The sequence below is a fragment of the Carassius carassius genome, chromosome 33, assembly GCF_963082965.1.
Source record: "Carassius carassius chromosome 33, fCarCar2.1, whole genome shotgun sequence".
Taxonomy (NCBI): domain Eukaryota; kingdom Metazoa; phylum Chordata; class Actinopteri; order Cypriniformes; family Cyprinidae; genus Carassius; species Carassius carassius.
The window spans coordinates 19,496,399-19,518,358 of record NC_081787.1 but is presented as its reverse complement, the minus strand read 5'-3'; the positions used below and the strand labels follow the sequence as shown (position 1 = coordinate 19,518,358).

General features: G+C 36.4%; 1 protein-coding gene across 1 annotated transcript in view; it reads right to left on the bottom strand.

Annotated features, from left to right (window-relative positions):
- Positions 1 to 21,960, bottom strand: part of LOC132113922 (FERM and PDZ domain-containing protein 4-like) — a 45,885-nt gene that overhangs the window by 22,308 nt on the left and 1,617 nt on the right. Inside the window, exons 2-4 of the mRNA XM_059521980.1 lie at positions 15,494 to 15,632; positions 5,506 to 5,613; positions 3,728 to 3,888 (exon numbers count right to left, since the gene is read on the bottom strand). Coding sequence (XP_059377963.1) covers positions 3,728 to 3,888; positions 5,506 to 5,609 — 265 coding nt within the window. The 5' untranslated portion in view covers positions 5,610 to 5,613; positions 15,494 to 15,632. The remainder of the gene's footprint in view (positions 1 to 3,727; positions 3,889 to 5,505; positions 5,614 to 15,493; positions 15,633 to 21,960) is intronic.

Sequence of the window (21,960 nt, the reverse complement as noted above, 5' to 3'; positions counted from 1 at the left end):
ATGACTGTGAATTTAAACTTACATGCATTTTATCTCTAGGTTATTGATAACAAATTAACATGAACAACCTAATATAGGTGTGGCTACAGTAGCTAGCAACCCCCGAGCCACATGGCCCAGTGTAAGCAGCTTGTTTGTCTGTGTTGAGAAAATATACATATTTAAATGTAAAAAATGCAAAAAATCTTTAGTGTTACACATAAAACAACGTGTTGCTTTTTAATCTTTTTTTTATTTTTATACAATGAATAGTATCTCCTCATGATCGCATTAGTTATTCTGTTAACATGTCTATCTTGTACCATTTCACAAAAGTTTGATTAAAGACTGTTCTTGACTCATCAGCTGATTAATGTATTTGAGTAAAATATATATAAATGATTGAAATCTAGTTACCACTGATCTTAGGAGACCACTGAAGGATCATGTGACACTGAAGACTGGAGTAATGATGCTAAAAATTCAGCTTTGCATCACATGAATAAATTACATTTGAAAATATATTCACATAGAAAACAATTATTTTAATCGGTACTAATAAATATTACAATATCAGTGTTTTTACTGTATTTTTGATCAAATAAATGTAGCTTTAATGAACATGAGAGGATGAGGAACAGAATCTCAGAGTTGCAGTAATTTTAACATTAACTCAGCATAACAAATATCAAAATACATAGCAGACGCTAATATTGCATGAATACTCCACCTTTAATTAGATGGAACTATTTCTATTTTTCAGAATTTGAGAAACATGTCTTTGGCTGTACGCCATCTTTTATCACAGCACTGACTGCAGTGCATTCTGGGATTGACTTCTGTCAAGGATACATGCAATATATATTGCCATAGAATATAGCCAAAAATGAACCTTTGAAACAACAGTAGTGCGATTATATTGTCTTGAATGCTATCTAGTTAGGTTTTTTTTAAATAGTTTTATGTGTTTTATGTATAGTTGGTACTATGTGTGTGAGATAATGTCAGTAACTTTCAGTTCAAAATGAGAATAAATATTATCAGCTTGTGTCAGTGTGAGTTTGTGTATGAGAAACGGTGGTAACACTTTACTTGAAGGGGTGTGCATAAGACTGACATGACACCATCATAATCATGACATGACAGATGTCATAAATGTGAAGGAGGTCTTATGCATGTTTATGACAACTGTCATTAAGTGTCATTCGCGCAATTATGACATTTTTAATGCAAATATGACATTGTTAGAGATGTCTTTGTTATGACAACTTGACATAAACCAATACATCATAACCTGTCAGTGTCTTTGTCATTACAACTTGACATTACCAAGACAACATAAATTGTCATAAATATGTCATAAACATGACATAGCAGATTAACTATCAAATTTAAAGGGATAGTTCGCCAAAAAATGAAAATTCTGTCATCATTTACTCACCCTCAAGTTGTTTCAAACCTGTATGATTTTTTTTTTTTTCTGCTGAACACAAAAGAAGATATTTTGAAAAATGTCGGTAACCAAACAGTTGATGGACCCCATTGACTTCCATAGTAGGAAAAAAAAATACTATGGAAGTCAATGGGGTCCATCAACTGTTTGGTTACCGAAATTTTTCAAAATATCTTCTTTTGTGTTCAGCAGAAAAAAGAAACTCATACAGGTTTGAAACAACTTGAGGGTGAGTAAATGAGAACAGAATTTTCATTTTTGGGCGAACTATCCCTTTAAGAAACCACTAGCTTTATGGGTTAACATTACATTAAACTGTCATGTGATTGGTTTTGACATTGGCTGTCATGAGGCCATTATAACTGTGTCATGAATGTTTTTCTTGACCTCAACTACAGTGGTACAAATTTAATTTGTCATTAAAATGTTATAATGGCTTCATGACAGCCAATGTCAAAACCAACCACATGACAGTTTAATGAAATGTTAACCCATAAAGCTAAGTGTTTGATAATTAATCTGCTATGTCATGTTTATGACATATTTATGACAGGTTGTGTTGTCTTAGTAAAGTCAAGTTGTCATAACAAAGACATCTCAAACAATGTAATGTTTGCATTAAAAATGTCATAATTGAGCGAATGACACTTAATGACATTTGTCATAAACATGCATAAAACCTCCTTCATATTCATGACATGTGTTATGTCATGATTATGATGGTGTCATGTCAGTCTTATGCACACCCCTTCAAGTAAAGTGTTACCGAAACGGTTAGGTTCAGCAAGAAATATTTTGTTTGATAAAATGTATTACATATACTCTTTTGGACCATGTGAGTACATGATAACAGAATTGTCATTTTTGGTTGGGTGAACTTTAACTTTAATAATTTATTTTCTTAATTTTGTTATTATTACTATGCAAATATGAAATTATTTCTTTAATGAAATGATACTCTAAATAATAAACTACCAGTAGGTGGTGGTAAATGTCTTAATGATTAAGTCATCGAGTCATTTATTAGTTTCATTAGTTCAAATGGCTGATTCATGGTTCATGAATCATTGACTCATAGAGCAGACGACTCCTTGTGCTTCTGAATCGCTCTCGCGGTACTTTAATGTCATACACCGATCGGTCTGTGCAGTGCTGCTTCAATGCCAACACTACTATAGCCAATGGTTCAACGCGCCAAATGGTTCACCCAATTCGTTCAAAACGTGGATTAAGAAATGAAATGCCGCTGTGGGTTGCTCGGGGATCAACAGTTCTGATTCGTCTTCATATTTTGGTTGGTAAAATTGAGCAAAACAGACAACATTGTGTTTAAAGTAACACAATATTAACTTCTTAATGAACTGTTGTATCAAGATGAGTATCACGTTTGCACTGCTGTGTTATTTCTTAACTATGTGATGTAAATATGAGACAAAATTTCAAACAGGGGCATTTTGCCCCATATCTTGAATTTTAGGGACATTTTCTAGGCTCCATCAAGCAGTAAGTTGTTGCTCTGCCTCATATTAGTCATCAGACTGTATGAAATACATAGGTCTGGGGCAGGGTGTTAAATGCATAATGATTTTAATGCATTATTTTTCTCCACAATTAATTAATCTAATTAACGCGTTAAATTACCAGCCCTTATATATATATATATATATATATATATATATATATATATATATATATATATATTTAAATAAAGAAAGCACATAAGCATCTCAAGGCACAATAAAATATCAAATTGTTACAGAATTAAGAAAGTGAAGAAGGAAGAAAAAAAAGGAAGCAAACATAATAAATGAGAGAGATATTTTTTGTGAAGGAGCTTTTGCACCTGCATCATAATGAATTAAATGTCAGAGGAGCAGGTGGCCACCTCACACACACCAGCTCAAGTGTCACATCCTTTCTCACAGTTTCACCATCTCTGTCAAAGCAGCACAGAGGGTGAAAATTCAGTCTGATGCAGCAGTGAGACTTCATAAACATTCAGTGGAAGAGCTTATAAATGAGGGTCTTTTTCTCAGGATAAACAACTGAGAAGCAGGACAGAGCTTTTTAGAAGTCTCCATTTAATCTTATTGGTGTCTCAGAGAAACATAAGTGATCTTAACAGGATCATGTGTGTTGTTTCTTTCCTTCGGGGTACATTTTCTCACGCACAGTCAGGACAGTATCCAAACCTGGCTTCGCTTAGATCATAATCTGTGTTTAAAAACAACCTGCTGTAGCGCTTCCCATAAGCCGAACTCCACGTGAAGTGTGTGTGTGTGTGTGTGTGTGTACCTGGAGTGACGTCCCTGACCAGCAGGGGGTGCTGTGATGAGAGACTGAATCCATGGGAGTCCAGGACAGCGTCTCTGATCAGCTCCACTGTTACCTTCACAGGGAAGTTCTGCTGGCCCGAATCCCCAGAGCGCGACCTCCTGCCTCCTAGAATACGCTCCCTTTGAGAGACAGGTAAAAACACTCAGGCTGTGTTCAAAATCAAATAGGAGTGTACTGATTGATCTATTAGTGTACGATACTATAAACTGCCTACAATTTAGAAATTTTAATAACATGCATGTTTGTATTATTTTTAAAACCAAATTTATAAAACATATATAAACATTGCTGTTCAAAAGTTTGGGGTCATTGAGATTGTTTTAATGTATTTTTTTTTCTAACCAAGGTTATACATTTATTTAATAAAAAATACAGTAAAATCAGTAATATTGTTGAATATTACTGCAATTTAAAATAGCTATTTTTTATTTGAATATATTGTAAAATGAAATGTATTCCTGTGATGAAAAGCTGAATATTCAACATCATTTTTCCAGTATTCAGCATCACATAATTGACATGACATTATTCTTTTATGCTAATTTGATGATGAAGAAACATTTCTTATTATCAATGTTGAAAACAGTTGTGCCGCTAAATATTTTTGTTGTAATAATGATATATTTTTTCTTTCTTGAACAAAAAATGTAAAAGAACATAATTTATTTGAAAATATTATTTTGTGACATTATTTGTCACTTTTGATCTATTTAATGCATGCTTGCTGAATAGAAGTATTAAAAACTTACTGAGCACAAACTGTTGAACAGCAGTGTACATTTTAAAATATTTTTATTTTTAATCAGTCAAAAATCCTTTACCTAATTTAGTGTTCCTGCTTTGACCATGTTTGAGCAAAGTAAATAAGTTTAATCCAACGTGATAGCATTAACTAGCATTTTCTGGAATTCCTAAAATTAATAACTACAGTATTAAACTACTGAGACTTTTCTTCCAAAATATCATAATCCAATCAGTGAAAGACCACATGAAATGACGTCACTATATGCCGACAGACTCTAAAACACATGGCGATTATAACCTGATGAACGTGTGGTTGCAGGGCAGGAGATACCAGCGGATGAAAGATGAATGAACAACAAGCCCACAGCAGATGAAAGTATGAGAAGATCTACTATCTTCTATTAAAATATGAATTAAGTGAAGTATATGTTAACATTATCTGAAGAAAAAGAGCCCACAGCGAAATCTCTTTAACTACCTCTCTCAACAAACACTGAATCCCGTCAGCTTCACAAAGCTGGAATTTATGGTAGAGCCGTCTGGAAACCAAGGCCAATATCTCATACAGGAACCATAAAACCTGTGACCCTAATTAATGGAAAAAAGTTCTATGATCTGATTAGTGTTCTTTCCCTATATCTGGATGCCAAAAGATGGCTTCACCCCACACAGTCTGTTACACACATGGCAGATCTGACTGGTTTGGTGGTTGCTCTGTGTGCAGTCCACAGTCCATGCGACATCGCATCATCAAAGTGTGCACTACATCAAAAGATGACTACAAAGGCTAAGTGCACCAGTTGGGACAGAGCCCAAGTCAACCGTCTTCCATGGCTACATCTAAACATCATTAGAACAGCCTGTGATGTTCTGGAGCTCCAAATATGAAGGCCGTTTCACATTTATAGGCTTTTCTCTCCTACAAATGCCTTCAAGAAACACTTTTCTGCTCCGATTATAATATTATATGTCAGTGTGTGAGGTTACTCCACCTGCTGAGAGAGTCTCGAGAGCGGCGCAGCCATTTCCCCACCACCTGCTCCACCCGGCCGACCCTGCCTGGAGATCGACTTCTGCTTCTTTCTCGCTCCTCCATCTAACTGAGAGATAGAAAGACAAAGTGATGAGTGAACATAAAATAAGGATCATACAGTGTAAAACAGTTTTTTTACTTTAACATCAATATCAATATCAGAATTGACCATATATTCACTTTGAGACCCATGAAGTCAAAACCAAAGTTTTGTGGCATGTTGTCCATTTTAGTTAGCTTTTAGGTCATTATTTTAAAGTACACCTAAAAGTTGGTACTGTACACACTACCCTTCAAAAGTTTGGGGTTGATAAGTTTAAAAAAAAAAAAAGTTTTTTTATGCTCAACAAGGCTGCTTTTATTTGATTAAAATATGGTAACATCAGTAATACTGTAAAATATTATTACTATTTTAAATAGGTTTCTATTGTAATATATTTTAAAATTAAATTTATTCCTATGATCAAAGCTGAATTTTCAGCATCATTACTCCAGTCTTCAGCGTCCTTCAGAAATCATTCTAATATGCTGATTTGCTGCTGAGGAAACATTTATTATTATTAGGGTTAAAAACAGTTATGCTGCACTAAATTCTTCTGGAAACTGATACATTTTATCAGGTTTTTTTTTGATGCATAAAAAGTTCAAAAGAAGCATTTATTTTATTGTATTGTTCTTTTGGAACAATACCATTTTCTTTACTGTCACTTTTGTCCTTGCTTAATTGTTTTTTTATCTTACTGAGCCTTGTTTAAAATTGCAGTCCTGTTGCAACTTCCCATTTCAAAAGAAAATCAACACAGGAAAAAAAAACCCTCAATGATTTCACAGAGCAAACCAAAAATGACATTCACAATCCATTTTACATAATTAATGAGTCAAATCCATTTACTTTAATTACAGATGTATTTCAGATGCAGCTTATTTCATATTCTCATCTCAACACTCTCTCTCTCTCTGTCCTGTCTGTGTGCTGGGTTTATGTATGCTAATAGCAGCGTCACAGTCATGAGGTGACACCAGGCCTGCCATTTAGAGGACAATCTACGTCACAACAGACAAGATATCACATGCATAATAACATCAGCCATCTACAGATGATAGAACTATACACTGCGCCTATGCAACACACACACATTCAGTCCATCTAATTACCTGAACGACTTCTCTTGCTCCTCTGAACATCTGCTGCTATAAACACACATGCATCTCTCTCTCTCAGCCTCACACTGTTGTAAGTGTGTGTTATCTCTGCAGTCAGACACAAGGGAGCTCTTACACACTCACTCAATATCTCACAAACCACAACTGCTCTATACTGCACTGTGTGTGTGTGTGTGTGTGTGTATGCGTGCTTACAAACACATTCTGAATGACTGATCAATAGGCACAGTTTTCTTCTGTGTTTCGTCAGGCTCAGAATAATCTGCTTGATTATGCACTGATTTACTGGTTGCATTGCATGCTGGAGAGGGTCATTTGACCTTTTACCTTTGCTCTATGAGTCAACCATTGCATATGGACTCAGTCTAAACCTGATGTCTATGAAGTTTTGGGACTATATATAGAGGTGCATCTCAATAAATTAGAATGTTGTGGAAAAGTTCATTTATTTCAGTAATTCAACAAATTGTGAAACTTGTGTATTAAATAAATTCAGTGCACACAGACTGAAGTAGTTTAAGTCTTTAGTTCTTTTAATTGTGAAGATTTTTGTTCACATTTAACAAAAAAACCCACCAATTCACTCTCTCAACAAATAAGAATACTTCACAAGACCAGTAGGGGTGCACCGATCAAGATCGGCCGATCAAATGCGCATCTCGTCAGTAAAGCCGGTTCTCTAATCAGCTGTAAATTCCATCAGGTGCGTGATTTCACATAAAGCAGCTGTTACTACACAGAGCCGTTGTTAATTGACTAGCTGCGCAAATCCACGTTCATTTTCAGCGTTTATTTGCGCAGCTAGTCAGTTAACAATGGCTCTGTGTAGTAACAGCTGCTCTATGTGAAATCACGCACCTGATAGAATTTACCGCTGATTAGAGAACCTGCTTTACTGACGAGATGCGCATTAATGATCAGCCAATCTTGATCGTGCACCCTAGAGACCAGTAAAAAAAAAAATTTTGTGAGTTGTTGGCCTTCTGGAAAGTATGTTAATGTACTGTACATGTTCTCAATACTTGGTAGGGGCTTCTTTTGCTTTACTTACTGCCTCAATTCGGCGTGGCATGGAGGTGATCAGTTTGTGGCACTGCTGAGGTGGTATAGAAGCCCAGGTTTCTTTGACAGTGGCCTTCAGCTCATCTGCATTGATTGGTCTCTTGTTTCTCATTTTCCTCTTGACAATATCCCAAAGATTCTCTATGGGGTTCAGGTCTGGTGAGTTTGCTGGCCAGTCAAGCACACCAACACCATGGTCATTTAACCAACTTGTGGTGCTTTTGGCAGTGTGGGCAGGTGCCAAATCCTGCTGGAAAATGAAATCAGCATCTTCAAAAAGCTGGTCAGCAGAAGGAAGCATAAAGTGCTCCAAAATTTTTTGGTAAACGGGTGCACTGACTTTAGTTTTCAAAAAACACAATGGACCAACACTGGCAGATGACATTGCACCTCAAATCATCACAGACTTTGGAAACTTAACACTGGACTTCAAGCAACTTGGGCTATGAGCTTCTCTACCCTTCCTACAGATTTTAGGACCTTGGTTTCCAAATTACCTTTTTTCATAGTTTGGCTGATCATGCGACTTATAGTCAGGTGCGACTTATTTATCAAAATTAATTTGACATGAACCGAGAGAAATGAACTAAGAGAAATGAACCAAGAGAAAACATTACAGCCGCGAGAGGGCGCTCTATGTTTTCAGTGTAGGCTACAGGAGCAGTGAGCAGCATAGAGCGCCCACTCGCGGCTGTAGATGGTAATGTTTTCTCTTGATTCTTGGTTCTAAATAAATGCGACTTATAGTCCAGTGCGACTTATAGTCCAAAAAAATATGGTAAATACAAAACTTGCTCTCATCTGAAAAGATGACTTTGGACCACTGAGCAACAGTCTGGTTCTTCTTCTCCTTAGTTCAGGTAAGACGCCTCTGATGTTGTCTGTGGTTCAGCAAATTCCTTGACACATTTGTGTGTGGTGGCTCTTGATGCCTTGACCGCAGCTTGAGTCCATTCCTTGTGAAGTTCACTCAAATTTTTGAATCGATTTTGCTTGACAATCCTCATAAGGCTGCGCTTCTCTCGGTTGGTTGTGCATCTTTTCCTTCCACACTTTTTCCTTCCGTTCAACTTTCTGTTAACATGCTTGGATACAGCACTCTGGAAACAGCCAGCTTCTTTGGCCATGTCTGTTGGTGACTTACTCTCCTTGTGAAGCGTGTCAATGATTGTCTTCTGGACAACTGTCAGATCAGCAGTCTTCCCCATGATTGTGTAGCCTAGTGAACCAAACTGAGAGACCATTTTAAAGGCTCAGGAAACCTTTGCAGGTGTTTCGAGTTGATTAGCTGATTGGCATGTCACCATATTCTAATTTGTTGAATTGGTGGGTTTTTGTTAAATGTGAGCTAAAATCATCACAATTAAAAGAACCTAACCAGACTTAAAATACTTCAGTCTGTGTGCATTGAACTTATTTATTAATAAACAATTGTTTCACAATTTGAGTTGAATTATTGAAATAAATTATCTTTTCCACAGCATTTTATTTATTGAAATGCACCTGTATAATAATGAATAAGAATGCTATGAAATACTTGTCATTTGCAAGCAACACTAAGAGTATTCCTCAACAAAACCCGACACACAGTCTATATGAAAAAAAATAAAAAATGAAAAAAATAAAAAAATATCATGGGCTCATGGCCTAGCATCCTTTAAATAGATACGTTTACAATGAACAAACTTAAACTAACTTGCTCAGCAAGAATCACTTCAAACATACAGTTTTATCATTACCAGAGAAAAATTACCATAGAAGAAAACAATTAGCGAAAATAGGTGTGTTGCTTTATGGATTGTGTTCTAACACTTTTCATAATGCAAGAATGTGTAAAATCAATCTTGTGTAACTAGACAGTGTTGATGTTAAGTAAACATTTAAAAATAATTTCCATTAATTTGAATAAGACTGAAATCAAATCAAATGTAATTGTTAAACTTAAAACTAATTGAAATAAAATACTTTTAAGTACTAATATATTAAGTACTAATATATTAGTATGAAGTACTTTAGATATTACATAATAAAAACAACAGTAGCAAATAACAAAATTACTAGAACTACAACTTAACTGTTAAATATTAAATTGAACTATTAAGTAAAAACTATAGCAGTTCATAAAAAAAGCTAGAAGGGTTTATATTCACATTGTTACATCTTCACAAACAGACAGAAACTAAATAGATAGAGACAAGTATGTGTAAGCGTGTCCTACTTCAAAGCTGCTGAAGCAGTGAAAGGAGGAGCTCATTCACATGACTGACAAAAGAGCAGATCAGACCGTTTTATGTTTGGTCTGTGTTACAGAACAATGATCATAAATCAGCGTTTCTGGCCTTTGAATTCAGATGGCTGTGACTGACACATGGCACTGCCATAATGCTAGAATTAAATAGATGAAATCTAAATTTCCAATTCACTGTCTTTGAAAATTTCCCTGGTTTTTGGTATGCAACTATGCATCATTCACATTACTCTAAACAAAAAAAACCTTTTTAGTTTCTAATGTTCTGGGGCATTTTTAGTGGGTTGTTGTGCAGTTGCTAGGTTGCTCTGGTTGATTTGTTGTGCCCCAGGTTAAAACTATGATCACTTAGTAAAGTAGCAACACATCTTTCCTCACACATGACTTGAGGAATACATCTTGAGCAGAAATGCTGCAGTAGGAGTTCCACATAGTTTAATGGTTAGGATTAAAGGACTTATATGAGCAACAAAAATAGTGAAGCTCCACTCATAATATCGCAGCCTAACATCCAAGATCTGTTGGATAAAATTAAATTCTGACCTACATTACTTCATACTAAATATTCGAAACAATATTCATACTGAATATTCAAATGCTGCTGCATGCCGTCTGTGAATTGAAAACGCATGTAAACCCAGTTTAGATGATCTCTTGACCCCCAAGGCTCCTCGAGCGCAGCTAGATTAGTGGCTCTCATGGTACTGTGACAAACATGATTAAACCAGTGTGCAATCAGAGCGCTGAACATGTGCGTGTGTGAGGTATTACTGGATTAGTACGCGCACCTAGTAAGGGTGTCATTTAGTCACTTGTACTGATCCAGACTGATCTGGATCTGCAGATCTGAGTCGGGCAGCTGCACTGTGCTTATGCATTAAGTAGGAGATGCTATTGATATTTCATAGCTGCACAGTAAAAAGTCACCCAAGTTAACTGGATGAAAGTAAAGTGACTGCAGATAATAAAAGAGTAGGGTTTTGTTTTGAGAATTTATGCACTGTATATGGGACACCTGTGTGTGTGTCTGTGTGTGTGTGTGTGTGCTGACTCAGGTAAGAGCCACTGCCCTTGTGCAGTCATGAAGACGTCTGCAGTGACAGTTTCAATTTGTGTTCATCCATAATATCATGATGCCTCTTCTATTTCCACCTGCATTTCTGCATCTTCTGCAAGACTCAAATCAAACAGCCATTTAACACAGCTCTCGATTTCGAAGTCAATAGTAACCTCTATACTTGTGTATTGATTTTTTAAAAAGTCCTTCTGCAACAGGTTTTTCTTAAAGCACATACACACTGAAGAAAGCTCTCAAAGCAAAAAGCTTACCAAGTTGGCTAGGCTCATGGAATTGAATTCATTAAATAATATAATTAAGTTTTGTTTTAGGCACTTAGTTCAAGTGTGTTGACTGTCTTCTGTACTAGATGTAGTAAAAACAAGTTCAGTTTACATGAAGAAATGTTGGAAATCAATTGCACAAGTCTCCATTGCTTAAAATGAAGATTAAATCCATTTGGATATCAATAGTACTAAGGATGTTTGCAGTACAAACTATAACATGTTAACAATGTACTGTAATCTTATTAATATTAAGTAACATTCTTAATTAGCTAAAACTGACATTTTTAACTCGTACTTGATTCGTTTATTCAGAAAGAGTCTGCCTTAATTTATATAATTACTTATTTTACTAAGCAAACCTGAAGGGAAACTAAGTTAAAGTAAGGCAATAGTAAACTGAATTTATTCACCTTTTTTCCACAGTAATAAACCGGAAAATAATTTAGAAAAACACATCAGTTATGGAACAACTTACATTAGAGATATAAAGCAGCTCTACATAAGACAATAGTGTCATTATTTGGCTCAGTTTAGTTAAGTGTTGTTTAAAATAGTTTAATGTTGAGCATAACTGGAAAATGCAGGTTCACTATTGAAATGTACACAAGATTTTTTAGATTTTATTGATTTCAGTGACACATCCAGGCCTGGAAAACATATTCATATTGATACATGGCTGTACAGAAACACAGAATGTGTGTACATGTGTTTAAAACGTCTTTCCAAAGTTAATAATCACACATTATTTCACACACATAGCTTGTTGAGATCTAGTTTACATGCCACAAAAAGCAATGCAGATTTAGAAACTGTTTGAAACTGGTAGTTTCAACATGTTCTTGCCACTTTTGTGATAATATATGCATCAGCAAACAGTATTTGAGTAGTTCATCTCAAGCTGACACTAGACAGTTCTTGGCCAAAATAAGATGCAGTGTGGACCAGACTTTATGCTGACAGAAGTCAGGCTCTGTGAGATTACATCCAGCCTCAGTATTTCATTCAGTTCCTTTGAGAGCGTCTGTAATGACACTGCAGCCTCCAGCGGTACAGTATAAGTGCTCAGATTTAGACACTCACACTCAGCTAAGTGATTTCTGTCGTTTTCTGACAATCTCACTCCACTAATACTGCACAATTAAGTCAAAATCATTGGCTGCAATCATTCTGTCTCACTCAAAGTCAACTAATAATTCCTTAAAGGGTTAGTTCATCCAAAAATGAAAATTATGTCATTAATGACTTACCCTCATGTCGTTCCATGTGACATCAGAGGGTCAGTTAGAATTTGTTGAAGCATCGAAAACACATTTGGTCCAAAAATAACAAAAATTACGACTTTATTCAGCATTGTCATTTCTTCCGAGTCTGTTGTGAGCGTGTTCACGATGCTGCATTGATGCTGATGACGTACGACGCTGCTGACGTGTTATCTTTGTTATAGGGCGCACCAGAAAACACGTCAGCAGCGTTGTACGTCATCAGCGTCAATGCAGCATCGTGAACACGCTTTTCAATGGAGGGTCAGAAAGCTCTCGGACTAAATCTAAAATATCTTAAACTGTGTTCCGAAGATGAACGGATGTCTTACTGGTTTGGAACGACATGAGGGTGAGTCATTAATGACATAATTTTCATTTTTGGATGAACTAACCCTTTAATGCAGTCTTTAGGACTCTCTAATAACTTCCCACTACTGCATACTACTAGTGTGTACTGCTCTTTGTATATAATGGTTTTACATTCATGTACGTGTTGTTTACTGACATATAGGGCCAGTTGTCTTGCTATTTTGTTACACGCTGGACCAAGGTTCAGGAAGGTCAATATTTAATTCTCTTACACTTGGCCTGTAATGAAGAGAATGACAATAAACCTAACTTGACTTTTATACAGTCTGGCCCCATGACTACAGTTTCAGCAGCATCAGTTTCCAGGTTTCTGTATGGTCTCTTTGCTTAAATATATCACCAGGGCCGAAGATGTCTCTTTTCAGACAAAAGAGATGATGTTTCATTTTTGTAAGCGATGACCGTTGAACACAAAAGAAAGCTGCTGAAAGAAGCCTACATTCATCTTTTGATCCATTAAAGTAATATTCCAGGTACAATATAATTTAAGATCTATTGCTAGCATTTATGACAGAAAATCATCCATCAAAAAACCCATTTACAGTAATACATTTAGAGATTTTAGGGTTCTGGTTCCTTAATGATTTGTTAAAGATTATTTGAGGAAGAATAAACAGCATCCTCATGAGCCTAATTCCAAATCATTTCAACCAAACAATACCAACAAAATAAATTTAAACTGCATAAAAAATATATATATATATATATTTTTGTTTTTTAAAAATGGAAACCAATCTATAGAACCACCAACTACCAGTAGTAAATGGGAGAAACAAAGCTTTTTAAAACTCTGAATCAACTGCTTCGCAAAAAATTATTCACTTTTTCAGAGGCAAACTAGCTATTTTAGAAGCAATTAAATATTCTTTATACACAAGTATTAAAATTCATAACATTAATAAAAAATGAACCTACATTGTAAAAATTACCTTTAATTAATGGTTATTGTTATGGTTTTTGTTCTTGGTGTGCATAAACCTTTAGCCTTGTTATTCCTCCCTATTATGTAGCTTCTTTAGCTGGACCGAAGAGATAGGCATGAACGATGCTAAATCAAAGTCTTAGAAATTACTGTAGTGCTGTCAATCAAAGCACTTGGCACATTGTGATGCTCACAATAAGCAATCTTACTGTTACCCATCTATAATCAGAGCTATAAGTCATTCTAACAGCTTGCTACTAGGCATACAGCCACAGATTCTCCACCGCCTCTGACCATGTGGTCCAGATCGCACCGGGAAGCTGTTCTCAGCTCTAAAACCACCTCAAAGCATCTATTAATGCAGCCTACAGTAACTCTGCACCCACCCTCCCTCCCATGTCTGTCCCAACCCCCATCTCCTCCTGAACTAAAGCAGACGCTTATAATAAGCACCATGCACGCTGTTGAGGAAGACTGCTTGATGTGTTGCTCATACTTTCTCTCCATTCTGTTCAGGATCCATTACTGAAAGAATAATTTTTAATATGTAACCATAACATGTGCGCTCAGTCACTAGATCAAATGTTCAAGGCTCTTCACCAATGAAGGAATGACTCTAAAGATGTTAATCTCTTAGAAGACACTCAGTTATACTCGGTTAGTATTTATTATGCTTGCTTGAGTGCTTCACATTGCTGGTTGAATGCACTGGTCGTCAACAGTCATGCAATGTGACTGTGACCCACTGCACTAAGAAGCTGACTTAAATTCAAGTTGAACCAACTTAGCTTTTTTTCAATATTAAAATAATTTCTATCACATCCAATGTTATTTTAGTGTTATTTATATACTATTACATTATTTATTCATATCAAATTTGATTATTTATATTTTTAGCTTTTATCTTAATTTTGTTTTGTGCCTGTCCTTTATATAATATTTCTATTTAGATCATTTATTTATTTTATTTTAGGAATTTAACAAACTCATTTATTTTAGTCAGATTAATTTCATTTCAACTTTATTTCAATTACTGAAAATGTATTTAATTATTTATTTATTTTACCCCAGTTTTAACACTGATTCCATCTCACTGTCAGATTGGCAACTATAAGATTATCGGCTAATTTAAATTTCAGCCAGTTCCTCTCACAAAGCTTTTAGCAAACAAGTCATATGAACTACTTTTATGGTGCATTTATGTCCTTTTAGGATGAAAAGTGACCGCTTGCTTGCTTTCAATGAGTGGAAAAGAAAATATAAACGTCATGAGCAAATTATACCAAAATTTTCCATTTTTGGATGAACTAGCCTATTCCTATAACATTAACCACCTGTTTTCACACTGCAGGGAAAAATTTAACATGTACGGGTTTCATTCATTCAAATTCAAAATCAAAGCCACAAACCCCATGAATCCCTGAGGGAAATAAACGCTCAGCATCTTCAGAAAGATAAATCCCTGAGTGTTTCTAATTCAAATTATGCTTTCTGTCACAAGTGGATGCAGCCATTTGTTACACCTTCATCAAATATACATCTTTTCAGCAGTGTAGCTTAATGAAACGTAGCTCACCTGGGTGTGGCTTGTGTCCTAACAGCTCCAGAATGCAGAAATCTCAGCATGTGATTGGCTGTCACATCTCTCTTGTGCGGACTGGTTGAGAGGTGGCGGAGACGGGCCCTCATAACCATCAGGACCAATGAGGACTGATCTGCTAGAAATAAAAGCATAATATAAAAAGACTCTGAAATATGTTCATAATACATGTTCATAAACCCATTCACACTCACAATGAGTCTGTCATTGAAAATGCATCACGCCAATGATTTTAATGCACTTTTTGAATGGCCAAATGTGTTTCCTAAGAATTGTTTTCAGATTAGTTTGGCTAATTGTTGATACTTTTTTAAACCATTTCAGATTAAACACTTAAGCAATTTTTGTTACAAGCATCTCTGATTAAAAAGTGGTGTAAGACATTTCTAAGAATCAGTTCAAACCTTTCAATTCAATGAATCAACCCTGAATGAATAATCAATTTGCAGCATCGTTCAAAAATGTCAATAAATGTTTCCATGTGTCATTTTTCATATGTTAAAATGTTTTAGTTAAAATATATGCAATGATGTTTATTACTGTAATATTGGTACATTTCAATAAAAATGGTTGAGTGGTATTCTTCATGTTGTCGTTTTAGTGAACATCAGTGTAGGAAACATAATCATGGTGACTGTTTGGATTTGATATAAAACACACACACACCTTTTTTCCAGTATAATTTCAGTGCAAATACATAAATATTGTGACAAAAAAGGCTGAAAAACATAAAGATATTAAAGTCTTAATTGACAGAGCCATATCTCCTCCATCATATGAAATACAAAAGACAGACTTTTGGCTCTGTGTGTAACTGTACACCTGGTCTGCATCAGAATCAACAAAGAAATCTGAATTTCTACACTAATCCTGATAGTTTAATCTATTTCCTGTGCTCAGCCTCGAGTGCAATGCTTGTCCATCGAGTGCGCTTTATTAACATTTCAGAGTGTGTAGTTCTGAGACTTTCACTCCAGTGCACATGAAATCATGCGATGAGAGCCATCCTCAGGCTGTGTCTCACTGCGTTTGTGTCACATACATCTAAGGCTCTTTAGGCCTCAAAGCATCTGCAGGGCTTGTGATGTCAGCAAACAAACATCTTGACCCCCTGGATGTGATTTCAATTTCCCAGTGTCCCTTTTCCCAGTGCAACCCTTGTGGAACTGAGGTCCAGCTGTTCAATGCTTGCCCTCTTTAGCACGCCCTACTGCCGAATATCTAGCTCATGCCGACTGCAAGACTGATGAATAATGAATTCCAATAATGCAGCTACTGCACTTGAGCAAGACTGCTGCGGTTCATGTGCTTCACAGCCAATACGAGAGGAAGGTGTGATAAAGACAAATGACTACATTTAATAATATGAAGACATTTTCTTTTTTGGATTAATAAATCATTAACATAAAGACCAGAACCAATCTTGATTTCATATTGACCTTTAAGAGAAACGGATGCTTCTATGAAACATAAATGAGACCATCTACTTCTGCGGTTTTCTTCTGGGTGGACGTAAGCATAGGCAAAGGAGGAGGAAACAGACATAAAAAGCAAGAGATAAAAGAATGAAAAAGGTTTGAAACACAACAGAGCGTGCAGATGGGGACGAGGACGATTTGGAAAAAGGTGCGAAAACTAGAGAACATAAACAGAAGGACTACGAAAAACAGCTGAGCGGGGCGGCGCAGCACCTTGCCGCAATACAGCAGAATTCCTGCTCAGCAACAAATTTGTCATGAAGCAGTCAATGAGGAACGGGCAAATAAACAGGCCAGGCATGATTCTGACCTGTGCTGCTCCACCCGTGTTGCAACAGTCTGGCATTCCAAAAATACGCTATTTTAAGCCTATTGAACAGCGTGACACTGTCATTTCCAACCCCTCTACAGAAACAGCATCTCTTTGCCCTCCGAAAATAAACTGGTGGAAATGTGGAAACCGTATCCGTGTCTTCGTGATCGTTGGACTGCACAGACACAATCAGTCCCCGGGGAATCAATAGAGATCGTGTCTGCGAAACGAAGAGTTTGTCTCCTATCCTATCTGACTGGGACAGAAATGGATGTTTGCTTGTGACTCTGACATTTACAGCTCTCATTAAACTGCTAAAGAAGTAGAAGGAAAAGGTCTACAAACGTCAAGACCCAGAAACGAACATGAACAAAATGAGGTGCAGCCTTTTCACACACAAAACCAAACAGCATTACAATTTGGCATGCGTTTTGTCCTGCACAGATTGTTTTTTGGATATGAATGATACTTAAAGTTGTGTGGCTATTTGACTATGCAACAGAGCGCTGCAGTGTTGATGTACTGTATTTTTGTGAGCCAACCCCTGTGTTAGCATCATCCTGGATCCCTTGACAAAAACCCAATTGCATTTTTCCATTGGCTTCTGGGAAATGCATAAATACAAACTTTTTTCGAGTGGTCTATAAAAATGCATTATCCTTCCAGCTCTCTATTGGATTTTTGAAACTTTAATTGTATTTTGACAGATTATGGGAAAAACACACAGAATTCATGAAAGAGTACTGCATTAGAAACTACCTGGCAACCCCTGAGCAACCACAACAAAAACCATTGCAAATCGCAACTGCATAAAACTCCATCAGAATGCCGAACACTGTCCATGTAGGCACTCTTTCATTGCATTTGTCCTCATTTTCACCCTTCTTTGCCTCAGCTGACACAGTCCCGTCTCTCCCCTCCCCCAACTATCTCGCTCTCTTTCAGCAGGATTGAGGGATTGCATGGAATCAGGAAGATGATTCTGTGGGCTCTGCCATTGAATGTTCAAATCCAATTTGAACTGAGAGCAAGGAACGTAAAAGACAAGACAACACTGGGCCAAGCCAGCAATGGGAGGGACTTGGCAAGAGCTAAACTTGCGTCTCCAAATATTATTGCTATTGTCTCTGGGTTTAATATTACAGTATTCAATTAAAATTAAAATTCTTTTTTTATTTACTTAGCCTCATCTTGTTTGCTGGGGAAAAAATAGGACGAGAAATTTTAAAGAGTGTCAAACCGCTCTTTATCATACAAAAGAACGGATGGCATTTCAATATTTAATCACAGGTGAATTCTTAAAACAGCAGTTCAGAGATTCTTAAAAAACAACAACAACTAATATTTCATCATTATTTAGACATATTTAGAAAGAGAAAAAGAATTTGTGAAGGACATACTGATATTACTTGACTGCTTTTCAATAGTAGGTTTGCATGAGCAGTTCTAAACAGTGAGAGACTCAAAGAAAGAAGCTATTAATGCCCTCCAGGTCTAAATGCCACTGAATTTTAGAGATTCCAGAGATTTCTAATATTTTACATTGCACAAATGCAGATTAAATGTAATGCATCTTCTCGGCTGCATCACATTCTTGAAAAACGCAACTATGTGGCATATGCTCTTAAAACGAGGGTTCAACCTTGCTTGGTACTGCACCAATTGAGGACATAAGAAATGCATCAGACGTGTTGCGGTTCACAGCTTCAGTCTGTAAACTAGGTCAGATTTGTTTCATCCTATACCTATTAACTAACAGCCAAATAAATGGTCCTAGAATAATGCTGTTTCCTTTGCTTTGTCTGTGCCAGTCAGCAGTTTGTTGTCTGTTGAAAATGATTCCACATATCCTCTTTAGCACTAATTAAATCGCTCTTCTCTTCCTGATTCTGCCTGTCAGAGCCGTCCATTAGCATATTAAAAGAAAGAACCTTTTGTGTAACCTCTCAATTCAATTCCATCGGCGACAGCGGCCGAGGGCTTTCAGTTCCCAGCATGCTGGTAAATCTAGCCACCATTTGGAGATTAATATTCGGCATTTGCACTTATTAATTACTTGCATCTGGAAATTAGAGAATGTAGAAATTTCCGTAGGTCCATGACAAGTTGGGACTGAAATCCTTGATTATTTAAAAAATATTCTCTGAAAAACAGGCTGATTTGAGTCTAAAAAACATGATTTTTAAACTCACACTGTAAGTACATCTACAAAAAGTGATTCAGATTAGCTGTTCAGTTAAACAAGTGGTTAATTTAGACACAAAACATGTAGACAAGAGAAGACCAGAGGCCATGAAAGACGCTAATCATAGGTATAAAAACCTACGCATGTTTGCATGTGTGTGTGTTATGAAGTCAGGGTGAATTTGGGTTACAGGAGCTTCCTGTATTTCCTGATGTGTAAGTACAGCAGGCCGTTTTCTCTGCACTGGAACTACATCATATGTTCTCCATTCATCACTGAGTAATCAGCTGAGCCCGAAGCCGCACAAAATGCTAAGAATACACATGTACACACACACACACACACACACACACAGAGCAGGAGATTTCCCTGATCCAAAGACACGTGAACACACACATTTCCTACAATGCTAATTCTTGATGTGAGATGTGAGACAATATCTTATAATAAAATACCAAAGTCAGGTTCAGGAAGCAGGTTGAGCTGGTTAATAATAATAATAATAATAATAATAATAATTCCAAAGAATTTTTGATTTCTGATGTGTTTCATATATGCTGACATTTTGAAGCAATATTTAATTTTTGTTCATTTTAAAGAGGCCAAAGAATTGGGAAAATATTTGAAAGGGAAAAAGTAAAAAATGTACAGTAAAACAAAAATGAACATAAAAGCTGTATTATACTGTTGTATTAATAGCCATAAAACAGCACCAGATTGTTCTTAAGATAAATGTATAATATCATTTGATTGACTCTTTATTTTCATATTAAATAGATACAATAAATAGATTTAAATAATGAAAATATAATTCACCACCCCTCAAACCATGTGACCACAACATACTTCATATAGAGTAAAATATACTTATTTTAAATATAATTTAAATTCACATTATTAATCAAATGTACGTTTATTAAAGATTTACAGTTGTGCCCCTACACTTTGTTACACTTTTTATAAAGAAAGCTTGCTGTTCAACCCCAGTAAAATAAAACCGTAATAAAATAAATATAACGTTTAAAAGATTAATCTAAATAATTTTTTTATTATTAAGTTTTGTTGCCCGTTTTGTCTCTAGATCTCAGCATGCACAGAACATCATACACATTTCACTAAATAATCATGTTCCTTATTCTCCACACTTCCTCGTGACTTATTGTTGATAATCTAGTACAGGGGTTTTCAAACTGTGGGTCGCGACCCACTTGTGGGTCACAGAATGGAACAAGGTGGGTCGCACAAAGTCACTTGGCTGCAGCTAAATTTGCGTTTCAATGACACACACACACACAGTTCAGTCTAGGGCTGCACGAAAGTGACGAGTGGGAACGGTGCGAGGCCGGTGGAGTGATTGGAATTGAGCGACACCTGCTCGACTCACCAGTCTCGAGAACCACGGAGGAGATCGGAAGGATACAAAAGAGGAGCGTCCGTCTCCCCGGCAACTCACTCCAGCCCACCGCCTCGAGCATCCTCCTTCGCCCTACTCGATGGCACTGCGGATTCACCTCAGTGCCGAGGGATCTTCGGCAGCGCGTCCCTCCTTCCTCCCAGGCTTCGGCACCAGTCTAACACATTAAAAACTTCTCAATCACGGGAAGGAGGAGGCGGGAACCGGGAACCCACTCGTCACAATGATATAGCCCACCAACATTAATAAGGACTGCAATATCCTTAGTGTGATTTTCGAATTGCAATTAAGTCCGCGTGCTTTGCGTGTTTTGAAGCGCGGGCGCGCACGAGTTGTAATAACAGTGAAGGTCTCAGAGCAATGTCATTAAAAGGTTCAATCGGTCCGCATTATTAAAAGAGAAAAACTTGCTCACTTCAATACACTATATTCCGCATGAGATTGCATACACCAGAAAACAAATGTTACGAAAACGGTTTCAGGTAGGCCATGTTCATTCATTTCTATCGTCCGTTTGAGCTCTGTGCACTTTTTTCGTTCGGGAAACGGTTTGTAAAAAGCATTTCACATGTACAGGGTGAGCAGTGCACAAACGCAGGGTTAATTGTAACACTACAAGATTTAAACATTTCCACATAACAAAATGCACAAAAAAATAATGCAATACTCCTTGACGTATCATCTCTTTTTAGAGAAAAATTTGCCAAAGTTCAGAAATCTTTTGAAGATATTGCTGAACATTAATTTAACCATTGCTAAAATAAATTTCTGCCTGAACTTAATGTCATCCAGTTTTTTTTTTTTTTGTTTATTTAAAACGAGACACATGTTTATTATTATTTTTTACCTATTTCACAATTATTTTAATCTCCAAACAGTTTTAGATAGTTCTGCTTTGCTTCTTATGCTTTTTCTAAAAAAAGTGTTGGATTGTGCTCCGTTCTCACCGACACACACGGAAGGATCGTGAATGCATTTTCTGCAACAAAACACAGCAGCGCAGATTACAGTTCACTGGAGTGAGCCTGTTTAACGTTTTTATGGACACTACAT